This window comes from Numenius arquata, chromosome 12, assembly GCF_964106895.1.
Source record: "Numenius arquata chromosome 12, bNumArq3.hap1.1, whole genome shotgun sequence".
NCBI lineage: Eukaryota > Metazoa > Chordata > Aves > Charadriiformes > Scolopacidae > Numenius > Numenius arquata.
This window is the reverse complement of record NC_133587.1, coordinates 9,167,832-9,180,032: the sequence shown is the minus strand read 5'-3', so window position 1 is coordinate 9,180,032 and position 12,201 is coordinate 9,167,832. Positions and strand designations below refer to the sequence as shown.

Genomic DNA, 12,201 nt, shown 5'->3' with positions numbered 1-12,201 from the left:
CTTGATTCATTAGCCTGATTCCATGAACTTTTAAATTATTCCATACATCACAACAAAAGAGGGAGACAGATGTTCAACACTTCTTTCACTGATATCTAAATGATATTAAGACAAAGAGAAAAGCAGCTTATTTGCCGTATTACAGTTACTCGTGCCTCAAAGCATTGGATTTACCCTAAGCATAACAAAATTTCAGTGTGGCGAAGAGCATCTCTTGCTAGTTGCCAGCAGATAAATGTAGTTGAAGGTTGTTGCTGGTTCATGACCCAGGAGGAACGTGAACTTCCAGGTCACAGGCATCTAATCCTGTGGATTTTAACAAAGATGGTAGATGGAGTATTTTAAGCATTAAGGCAAAGATGTGATTGAAGGAATATTTTTCACTGTTAATATTACTGCAAATCTGTCATATCCATTTGAAAGTAACTAGAACTCTAGTGACTGAACAGAGGAGATTGATTGCATGCTTAGTGTGGCAAATATTGATGTCTGAGGCAGAATCTACTTGTGCTGTGCTGCAGAACTATGCATGAGATGCAAAGCAGAACTTGCGGCCCTTAACAAATGTCCACATTCATGACTACAAACGTAAAGTAAGTTTTAAATATCTTGAGTATCAAAAGGACATAAGTTTTGTTAAAACATAAATGAGAGCTACTTTACTTTTAATTTGCTGTTTCATAGCTTTCTCCTATTTTTAGAAAAGCCTTTTACTATTTATTGATTCTCTCTGGATTTTCTGCAGAAATTTTCTGCAGTTTTGGAGCAGAGATTTCAAAGGTTGAACATGTAGGAAAATAGCCCTTCTAAATCCAAACAAACAATTTGGCATGTCCTAATCAGCATTGTGTAGGTACATCAGTAGCAGATCTTTTCTGTCTCTAGGTCTGTTCATTCTGATAGACTTCTATCAGCAATAGGTTCTATAAGAAGCGACTCATAAGAAATTATTAATTTTTCCATACTTGTGTCAAAGGCCAATGTGTAGACTTTATTAGCTATTCAGTAGATAAGTACGTTAAGCATAATCATTGTTTTGTAACGGAATGACAAAGATTTCATTTTTTCTTTGAATATTTTTTTATTTACTTTTTCCATAACGTTTTTGTGTGTACGTGCTAAAGCACATTGATTTAAGGAAGACACCCTCCCTAGAGTTTGGGATGATGATTATCTTTGCTTACCTTCCTTATGGACTTGCAGAGGGTATCTCACTCTCAGGTGAGTGGCAAAATAAGTATGTGCAAGTTTATTTGATAAATTTAGAGAGTAGATATTATTTGTGTCTAAGAGGGTCCCAGGTTTTTTAACATGTTTTCTCATTTAACCTGTGCTCTTACTTTTAACTCCTCTTAACTGTTTTATTAAGAAATAATTATTTTCTACTTCATGTTATATAAGTATAGAAAAGGTAGTTGCAGTTTTCATAAGCATTAGGTAGCCAACATAAATAGTAGTATTCTCACCAGTTACCTCTTCCTAACACAGAATTAAAATTTCAGCTGTAGATCTCAGTCACATCAGCTGACATAGATAACGTCCAGGCTACTACCCTGGAGCTGTTTTTCTGCCGGTCCTTCAGTGCTATTGGGAAAATCAGCTGAGACCACTGAGCGTTGTATATGTCTGAATACTTGGTAGAAGTTTTGCTGAAAGCCATGAGATGAGGCTTACAGGAGAACTTCTTCCATCATCCTGTAGAATCAACTACAAAGACAGGGTCCAGTTCTGCTGGATGCCCAACGACTCTGACCTTTGGTGATTTTTTTACCAGCAAAGTAGGTGGTTTATGAACTGTTTTTTTAAGGCGATCAGTTTTCTGTCTCATTTCTCAAAGGAAAGTGGGAAGGGATGCAACAGTATCATTCAAATAGCTAGGGAACTGCTTGGTTCTTTGTTTTCATTTTTTCTTAAGTTTTAAGTCCATTGAAAGATGTATTTGTTTTACAACTTGGGCTATATAAGAATGTTGTAAGTTTTTTGAGGAGTAGTAGCAGGACTAGATTTCATGTAAATGAGCTGCAGGTATGAAATGAGACTTTCTGAAAATGTACATGTGAGCTAATGTGCATATTTTGGAATGGATCTGTAGCAGTGTATATCAGCATATCTTCACTGATTTCAGTGGAGTTGTATTTTTTTATACGTATGAAGATGTGGCCCATAATCATGGTAGTTACACAATCAAGATGTGTAATCCTAATGCAAACATTCCATTCCTCCCCACTTGCATCCAGGAGTACTCTGTATGTGTGTATAGACCAACACATGCATAGGGGAATGAAATTGTTGCAACCCAAGCAAGCAATTTGTTATCTTAAAATATTTGTATTGCTGTAAAAACAAGTTTTGCCTTGTGAGAAGATTACTGTGGAGGGTCTCAGCACATGTTCTAGTTCTAATTTATATTGCTTATTAATATGAAATTATAATAAATTATTACAGAATTACAGTGCTATTGCATTATGTAACCAACACATCCGTATGTTGGTATACAATGAAAGAGACTTTGAAGTAAGATTCCTACTTAGTTACTCTAAGGATGATAGAGGTTCTTTGTCATTGTTTTTGTAAAGACCACCTCTGTAGTTTGCTCAAGTGCCTTCAAGAATGACTTCTCAAGAAATACAAACTTTGAATGACCTCAGCCAGGTCACATCTGTGTTTCAAACAAAGGATTCTTTTGAGTGTACCTCAGCTATTCTAATCCTTCCAGTTACGTTCATCTGGGCCACTCCTGGGCACATAGCTCCAGCCAAATACTTAATAGTCTTTTGAATTTCCTTTGTTTTGGGCAAAGCAGGCATGCTCCCACATCATCCTGTCCTCTCAAGATCTGCAGTGCACTTGATTACTTCTGGGTTACGTTGTCAGTTTTGGTCAGTTATTTCCCCACAAGGAAATAACTCTCAAAGAAATAACTCACTTGTTCTTCAAGTGGACTGCTAAGTTATTCCATAATCCCAACCATCATCTCAAATGGCATCCTTTGCAGGTGTAAGTCAATGCAGCAGCCATGGAAATGCCTAAGACTTCCTTTAAGATATCCAGCTCCCTGTGAATGCTGAACAACTGACAGCGTGTCTGATATGTCTTGAGCAGTTAGTGAAATAGGTTGAAATTCAGATTCTTCCCATAAATAACCAAGAGCCAGGAAGCAAGGTAGATGGAAAAAATCCCTAACACAAATCAAAGATTTGTGAAATACAGTGAAATCTGAGGTAGCTGTTCCGGCCTGTGATATCAATTGCTTTACCTCTGTCCAAGCTGCGCATGTCATTAGGGTAACTGAACTCTATAATGGAAAAGGTGGTGGCTTTTCCCATAGCTGATAGCTGAGATTAATCTCTCTAGTAACTTCTAGCAGATGGTTTAGTGGCCCTTTCTGCTGATGGCAAGGGACATTCTGCACAGCAGCATTCCTTGCAGGTGCTACGTATCAGGCTGTACCTTCCTTACGGTTGGACTCCATGGTCTTAAAGGTCTTTTCCAACCAAAATGATTCTATGATTCCTACAACAATTGTTGCCCTGAATTCACAAGTCTCAATAGCTTTTCTGATTCTCAGGTTGATAAAAAATTAGGGGTACACCCTAACGTGTGCGCTATTTGTTCTTAATTTTTTATGTTATTAGGTATAGTGCACCACACTGGTGTGAATTCACACGTGTGCCCTGTTGGTCTGGTTCTACTTCTGGTGAAGTGATCGAGCCTGGCTGATCAGCAGATAGGAAAGAATGACACGCTTTCTGGGAGAACTGGATCATACAGTTCTCTAGCCCTGCTATTCTCAAATTGTTTTTATTCTTCTTTTGATCTCACCTCTCTACCTGTTAGGAGAGTGAAAAGCAGGGAAAAACACTCAAGAATTGGCTTGTTATTTCCCTCACTTTTATGGGAAAATGTGACATAGCAGGCATTCGTTCTAGCTTGCAAGTGACCTGTACTGAACCTCTTGGTGTTCAATGTGACCAGTGGCACGAAACCAGTATGAATAACAATGGTAATAGAAACCCCACTTATTGGTTCATAAGCTTCTGTGTTAGTAAGGGCTATAAACACAAATATATGTAGAGTGCAAACTATTCTTCTGTTGACTGCCACATTTTTCTTTACAGGTATCATGGCGATCCTCTTCTCTGGCATCGTGATGTCTCACTATACACACCATAACTTGTCCCCAGTTACACAGATTTTAATGCAGCAGACACTGAGAACTGTTGCTTTCATGTGTGGTAGGTGCTACCTACTATTAATACCTAATATTAATAGTTTAAAAATTTATTTGCCTTAAATACTGATTCTGATGAGAGTAGCAGAAGTGTGAATTTTCTTCTAGCCATTTGTATGTCAGTGGTATATGTCTTGTAAGAGAAGAGTTCCTAATAGCGGAGGCCGGAAGGCAGTCAAAAGTCACCTTTCCTGCCATACTGGATAAAGCGTACAGTAAATCTCTCTCTCCCATCCTGCAGGCTCCTGCTAAGATTTGCCACAAGATTGATAACCGAATAGAGATCTCTGACTCCTACATTCCTCTGGTCTATTTTTAGTTTTAGGAGATGGATTTTTAGTGGTATTTTTTAAAATGTTTTTGGATATAAAAAGCTACTTGCAAAAACAGTATCGTCACAAATTGAAAAGAAGTTTTTGGAAGTAGTGGTAGAAGCGGCTCAGAGTCCAATAGGCTTTCCGTTTCCTTTTACAAGCCAAACTTTTGAAGAAATGACATGCTTCTGTATTACAAACATATCCCTGTTTTTTAGGGGATGGCATGAATATATTCTGTATTGTTTGCAGGAAGACGCACATGCAACATGGTCAGGGAATGTCCTTGCTGCAAACTGAATTTAACCACTCATTACCCGAGCACCAGTAGCTCATCAGGGTTTGGTCATAATCTATTACAAATGCTAAAAAAGCACATATTCATTCAAGCCACTGTAAAGGAGTTATTTAAGACACTGTGCAATTTCATAAACATTTGCAGCAGGTTTTGAACATACAAATATAAGTCACCAGTACCCAATGCATGACCAAACTATTTCTTCTGCTGCTCAGGTATTACCTGCAATACTCAGGTATTGCTACTGTCTGTCCAAAACCATCCTGTTTTTAACTGCCTTTATGATAAGGAACCGAACTTGCTAGGACAGCAGGGAAGTGATGAAGCATCTTGACTGTGCGGTTCTCTGATGGTAATGTGTAGGTGCTGTGGAAATAAAATGGATTACTGTAGTCATTGTGCAGTGATGGTACCATTTCAGGTTATTAGAATATACAAGGGTTGTTAGATTATACAGTGCAGTATTTTATTGCAAAGAAAGTAATGAACTGCTGCCGTTTATAAAAATTTAATGAATACTTTATAATAATATTCAATTTGCAATATATGAGATTTTGCCTGACACTTCAGTTATATAGAATCTGATTCAAAGCTACAGAAGTCATTAGTAGTCACTCCTGTAGCTTGTGTTCTGCAGCTTGCCCTATATTCCTCAGTCTTTAGAAGAAGGTTTTGCTAGCTTTGTTCATACTCATTAGTAATTTACAGCTGGAAAAAGCCTGCACATTCAGACTAAGGTTCTGTCTACCGACAGAGAGAGTGGAAGAATCTGGTCTTTTGCATAATGTCATTTGTGCCTATTTTGTGCATTCAGAAGTCAAAAAATATTATTTTATGTACCGTATGTAATAACTTATAATAGGAGTAGGAAAGGTTTTATAGAATTGTTTATTTAAGATGTGATTTTTTTTTTTTTTCAGAAACATGTGTTTTTGCATTTCTTGGCCTTTCGATTTTTAGTTTTCCTCACAAGTTTGAAATGTCCTTTGTCATCTGGTGCATAGTAGGTATTTACTTTCTTCCATACTTGTTTAGATGTGGTTCTGGTATTGGGGAGGGGGGAAATACTTTACAGTTAAAATATTTTATAATTCTTACATTTCATAGTTTTTTATGAAAATACTTTTATAATTTACATATTGCACAAAGTTAACTCTCACTAATAGCATGGAATTATTATTCTTGTTCTCAGCACTTTTCTGTACAAATGTATCAATCTTTAAGGAATTCCAATTTGCTGTTACTTTGAAGCCCTTCTGTATAAGATTATTAAAAACAAGGAAAAGAACTTTGCTTGTTTTGACCCCATTAGATTTATTAAAATAAAAGAAATCTGAAAAGATGTTGAGATTATTATGTATGCCACTTCATTCCAGAAGGTATTTTACCAGAAAACAAACCTAAGTTCTTATGGATCTGTGTAAGTAGGCAGTTCGTAGAAACTACAGTGCAAACCTATCAAACTCGATTCCTTGTATCTCTCCAGCACTACAGCGTTTGAAGCTGTCTCATGTATCACTGCAGTTTGTCTACATAAACCAAGTTGGTCCATACATCACTTCTTCACTCTGAGCTCACCTTCTTCAGAGGAAGTCTTGACTCAAACTTTCTCTAATGTGTATTCATCCTTCGACTCCATTCTTAATTCTTTTTCTTTCGTTCTGTATTTCAGTGTAGCTTTATGTAGCAGCACTTTGAATTATGTTTCACATGGGGGTTACCTACATCTATTGCTATTACAGATGTTTAGTATAGACATGAAAAATATGTTCTCTTTTGCAGAGTCAAAAGAGGGAAATGTGAATCCATTTCCAGTGGCGTACAGCAACGTATACTAGCATGTTTTAGTCTGTGGTTCAGGGGAAAAGTTGTTATCTTCAATTTATGGATAGTGATATCGGCACAGGGAGCTGCTCTCACTGCACTGCACACAACTTCCTTGTCTATCTAAGGTGTGACACTTCCTTCTGTGTAGCATTGCCCTCACAGGCATAATGCAAGTTGCATAATTTTGGGGTGATTCATAAAGGAAAACACCACAGCGCTTCAAGGATCCTGCTGACTAATTCGAGGATATTTACCTTATTGAGGTCTGTTTGTGGTGGAGCTTGAAAGCAATGCCATTTTGAAAACCTTGGGTTTTCTGAGTTAAAGTTTTCACTGTATTTGTTAATTGTGTACCATTAAATTACTAGTACTCCCCCCCCCCCCCCTCCAAAATGTTGCTTCAATGCACGGTATATTTTATAACCATACCCAGGGAAGTGTTGAGGAACTGGATTACATGCTGTTTGTTTGGCTTCTGGCCTTTTTCTCTGAGGAACTGGTCCATGGGGAGACAATAGAAATATCTTATTGCCTCTTAGCTGCTGCGCCAAGGGAATGATTAAAGGAGCTGAGCTGACTGAACTGAGGAGAACTTTTACCCAAAGTAATTCTTGGTCTCTCTGGAATGCCTCTTGGGTTTCATTTATTTATTATAAGTAAAGTAGTGTCTGGTCTCTGTCAGTGACAAGTCTGGTTTAGTTTCAGTTAAGCAGACAAAATGTTTAAAAAGTTAAATTCCATACTGATCTATGCTGAGAGATTTCTTTGTTAGTTTAGCAGCACACCTACTTGCAAGACTTGTGAGTAAAAAGAGCATATTCACCTTACTATATACAAACCAGATGCAACTGGGGCCTCTGTCAATGTAACACATCAAATGGTCTTTTGCTTTTATTTCTGTTTTTCAGGTACTTGTTCTGTTTGGTAGAGCAGTGAATATTTTCCCACTTTCCTACCTACTCAACTTTTTCCGTGATCATAAAATCACTCCCAAAATGATGTTTATCATGTGGTTTAGTGGTAAGTTAAAGCACAAAGTTTGGAGAACCGGAAAAACTGTTTTATCTTTTTGATTGTGGGCTACTCTGGGAAGAACTGGTTTTCCATCTGTGGAACAAGCTCAGCTGAACTCAAACGCAAGCGCAATAGCGTAAATAGATTTGTCCTCTTTCCCCTTTGTGACAGAGGACTATGCAGTGGTGATCCCCGCCAAGGCGTTTCTGCAAAGACTCGACTCTTCTTTCTAGATCTAGCAACTTCACAGTTTGAACAACAGTGTCTGAAGAGCTCAGATTCATTTTAGGGTGGTAACCAAATGATAGATAAATGGATATAGTATAGGATTGTAAAAACATTTTAAAGATGGAGAATTCCTGTTGAGCTATCAGGGCACTGAGGACTAGCTGTTGATTCACTCTTCATTGATTTACTGTTCCCTCTGTTAAGGTTTACGGGGTGCAATTCCCTATGCCCTCAGCCTCCACTTGGGCTTGGAACCAATCGAGAAGCGGCAGCTCATCGGGACAACCACAATCATCATAGTTCTGTTCACAATTTTGCTACTGGGAGGAGGAACCATGCCCCTTATCAGACTGATTGACATCGAGGACTCCAAAGCACGCAAGAGGAACAAGAAGGACATTAATCTTAGCAAGACAGAGAAGATGGTTTGTTTGGATTTTCTATTGAGAGGATCACTGATATTTTTAAAATTTTTTTCTTAATTTTTACATTTTCCAGGACTAGTATGTCTTTTTTTTACTAGAAAGTAAAATGAAAGCAGTGGAAAAAGCTAAGGTAGTAGGAAAAAGCCAAGAAACATAATTTTAAAATATCCCAAAGACAGACCTTGGTTAGTGTTTACACCAAATAACTGTTTGGACAAAGGGAGGAGAAAAAGCCTCTTAACTCTATCTAATTATAAATTGATCCATACAAATTAAAGTAACCCTGGCAAAAGCATAAAACAGATGATACAGGATTGAGTCATATACAGAGGGAAAGTAGCTACTACAGTCTGAGTCATGAATTAATCATAAAAGGCAGATGGGAATTATTTTGAAAAAGTCAAAGCAAAGGCCATGAGAAGGTGGTAGCAACAGCACCCCTCTGACTAGGTTTTATTTTAAAGCAGTTTCTGGCTAAGCAAGACTACTGAAGAAAACTAGCAGCCGGTCTGAAGCCTCATGTGCAAAAGGCTGGAAGACACAGTATCCTAAGTTTTTGCCCGTTGTGCCCCAAACCACTGAACACCACATGCAGGGTATTGTTCCGTAGGACCAGCTCCTCTTGGTGTGAGGGTTCAAAAGGCTTGCAATCTTCAGAATTACCTTACTCTGTCCACGTAGGGAGATGTGTATAGGAAGAGTACAGGGGTAGAATGTGTTGTGATACAGGGCTTGTTTTCAGTGAGACAATGACTTTAGTGTTGCTTGCTGGATAAAATCATTGTCCAGCTCACAAGAGAAAACCTACACACTAGAAATCTGTTCTCAGCAATAGCAACAATACAAAATATGGAACATTTGAGGTCTTTTACCTTTCATCATGAAAAGGGAATCTAAGCATCTCTGGAAATGAACAGCCGGACAGATTCATACATCCATAAGCCCTGGTAGGCTGGGGTGACAATTTCTATGATGTTCCAGGACAGGAATTGGTTGTGAGAAGGGAAAGCACAGAGTAGGGGACTGAAGCAAGCTGGAGGGATGACTGCCACATTTCTGAGGCTATTCCAATATTTTTGATCTTTCTAGGGAAATACCATAGAATCTGAACATTTATCAGAGCTCACAGAGGAGGAATATGAAGCCCAGTACATAAAACGCCAGGACCTCAAAGGGTTTATGTGGTTTGATGCCAAGTATTTGAATCCTTTCTTCACCAGAAGACTCACACAAGAAGTAAGTCTTTCTTCTTTTCTTGAAGAAAAGCAGCTGTGGTAGAGCTGGTTGTCACTTCACTCTGTACTATTCAAGGCTCAGAGTGTAGCCAGGCAGCTTCTACATTGGGAACCGTGAGCCATCTAATATATTACTTGTGCATATGTAGAGCAGCTGTAATGAAAAGCTGCACTGTAAAATTGCAGGTTGGATTAAATGAGTATCTCCCAGGGCTACCACAATTAAACTTTAAAAGGTGTATGGATTTATTGAACTCTCCTTTAGTCTTGCAGAGCACCATGAAGAGTATCAGGAGTTACTAGTTACTACTGTTGCTAGAAAAAGCTGCTGCCACTCAAGCAGAGTTTTTAAAGTGCTACTACACAAAGTACTGCCTTTTACTGTGTCCTGCGAATTCTGGAGTTGTGATTCTTCTGCAGAGTCCAGTTTTTATCTGGGAAATATGCACCTAGAATTGCAGCCTTCACTTTTAAGACTTATTCACTGGGAGACCGAGACTTTGAAGCTATAAATGCAAATGACACCTGACTGAACATGTAACTTAACACTGAGCGGCTCTGAGAGGTGTAAATACTATGCCATTTTCACTCCACACTTTAGAAACCTGAGACTCTTTGGCTGTTTTTCCAATTTGCCATAGAATTAAGTATTTTTGCTGTGGAGTTTGTCATCTTATGTAAATGTGCACATTCCATCTTCCTAGCCTGCACAAACGTAGTATTTTCCTCTTGTTTTGTACCTCTTTTTTTTTTTTTTAAACCAATGCTTTCAGCACTTTCCCACAAAAGCTAAAGGCATTTTTTTGCAAAACCAAATCAAGAAACCAGAGTAAGCATCTGACTTGTAGTTGGTAGCCAAAAGCACAGGCTGCCATCCAGATTGCAACCAAAATCCAGAAAAATAAGAAAAATAAGAATCACCAAAACAGGTCACAAGGTTCCCAGTGTCCCTGGGAACACATAGTGAGATTCAAAGCCAGGCCATCCAGACAGCACTGCCATTGCTGAAACCCCCAGAGCAGGACTGTCTAGAAAACACAAGTAAAAATACCTGTCATCAAAAATATCATCTGTGGAAATAATTACTGATTGAACACTTCGTAAATATTTTCTTGTAGGAAACAGAATTGCTTTGCACGCTTAGAGACCAAGAGTGGATTATTCCTAAGGAATACGTTAAACTAGTCTTTCTCTCTTGCTGTAACCCACAAGTAGTGTTGTAGCTTAGTAACAAACTGCTGTGGTTTGCTTTTGCTTTAGGACTTGCATCACGGGCGCATACAGATGAAAACCCTCACAAACAAATGGTATGAAGAGGTAAGACAAGGACCCTCAGGATCTGAAGATGACGAGCAAGAGCTACTATAGCAGAATGGGGCAGGAGTGCAATGAGTTTATCATTAGAAAGAGGATTTAAGTATCAAGAGTCTGACTGCATAAAAGCTGGAAAGCTAAGAATGAACTTTCTGATTTCAGGCATGTCTTGTGCTACATGTTTAGGTATAAAACCACAGATCTGCTGTGCTTGATACTACTAGTCAATGGTGAAAACCGGTAAGCGTCAGAGACTGGACTGAATGAAGAACCTTTTGTTCAGATTTTACAGCATAGCAAATTCCATGCAGCCTATTGAAAAGCAGAAACATCTGCCATGAAACGATGACGTTTAATGGGGGGGGGGTCTTCTTCCTATTACGAAATCTGCTGTAAACAGATGCTGAAGTACAGAGCCATTGTATGACTCTGCAAAACAGAAAAAATTGCACTTTACTTTTTTTTTTTTATATATATATATATATATATATATATATTCATTCACAGCATGGAGAGTCTTGACAGCTTATACTGTGAATTTGTTTCCGCACTAGTAAGGGAATCTGACTGGAATAAATCTATAATTTATGGGATTTGCACACTGTGAATCCAGAAGATGCACGCCTTGACAAAAAGCAGATGTTGCACATACAAGGAAGCACCTCTGAAAACTGGTGGTTTTGTCATTTAAGAGATTCTTGATTTCTATTTTATGGGATTTTTTTATTTTTATTTGGTTTTATACTGAGGTATCTAATTCACAGTACTGATTATAGCATGGTTTGGGGGAGTGGGGAATTGTATCACACAGTACAGAACTGCATTTGAAATTCTAGTTTTAACGTGTGTTTTCCTTTGGCTAAAGCCAGTTGCAGTTGTGTTTCTGTAATTGGCAGTTGCTCCTTGCTGGCACTTTGGCTTCAAATCTTAGAAAACAGCAGCTTTTGTTTTGCCTAATTCATGAAGTGTCCCTAACACTCCAGAATTCACTAGTGGAATTTTTAAGTTCTAGTGGGAGCAAAAGAGTAATTTTCCATATCATTCACTTGCTGAACTAAACGTGCGCATGAGGAAGAAGAGTCTACAAGATCTAATCCAGGTACAGAAGGTAACATTGCACATGGCTGAAGCAGCCTCAACTGGGAAGGGCCAAACAGCTTTCATTAAGCTGTCTTGATTGTTAATATTATTTTTCTCTTCTGCTTACACTGTTGCAAAATCAGCAGTATCATGTCATTTTTTTTATATGGCCTCGTCTGTTTGCTTCAAGCTGCATATACCCAAACAGACAGGCCGTGTTTGTTGCACATTTGCC

At 38.3% G+C, this 12,201-nt stretch overlaps 1 protein-coding gene across 1 annotated transcript in view; it reads left to right on the top strand.

The window, feature by feature from the left end:
* Positions 1 to 11,319, top strand: part of SLC9A8 (solute carrier family 9 member A8) — a 30,336-nt gene extending 19,017 nt beyond the window's left edge. The window contains exons 10-16 of the mRNA XM_074157259.1: positions 1,116 to 1,221; positions 4,119 to 4,235; positions 5,764 to 5,846; positions 7,579 to 7,690; positions 8,117 to 8,337; positions 9,427 to 9,573; positions 10,833 to 11,319. Coding sequence (XP_074013360.1) covers positions 1,116 to 1,221; positions 4,119 to 4,235; positions 5,764 to 5,846; positions 7,579 to 7,690; positions 8,117 to 8,337; positions 9,427 to 9,573; positions 10,833 to 10,940 — 894 coding nt within the window. The 3' untranslated portion in view covers positions 10,941 to 11,319. The remainder of the gene's footprint in view (positions 1 to 1,115; positions 1,222 to 4,118; positions 4,236 to 5,763; positions 5,847 to 7,578; positions 7,691 to 8,116; positions 8,338 to 9,426; positions 9,574 to 10,832) is intronic.
* The last annotated feature ends 882 nt before the right edge of the window (positions 11,320 to 12,201 follow it).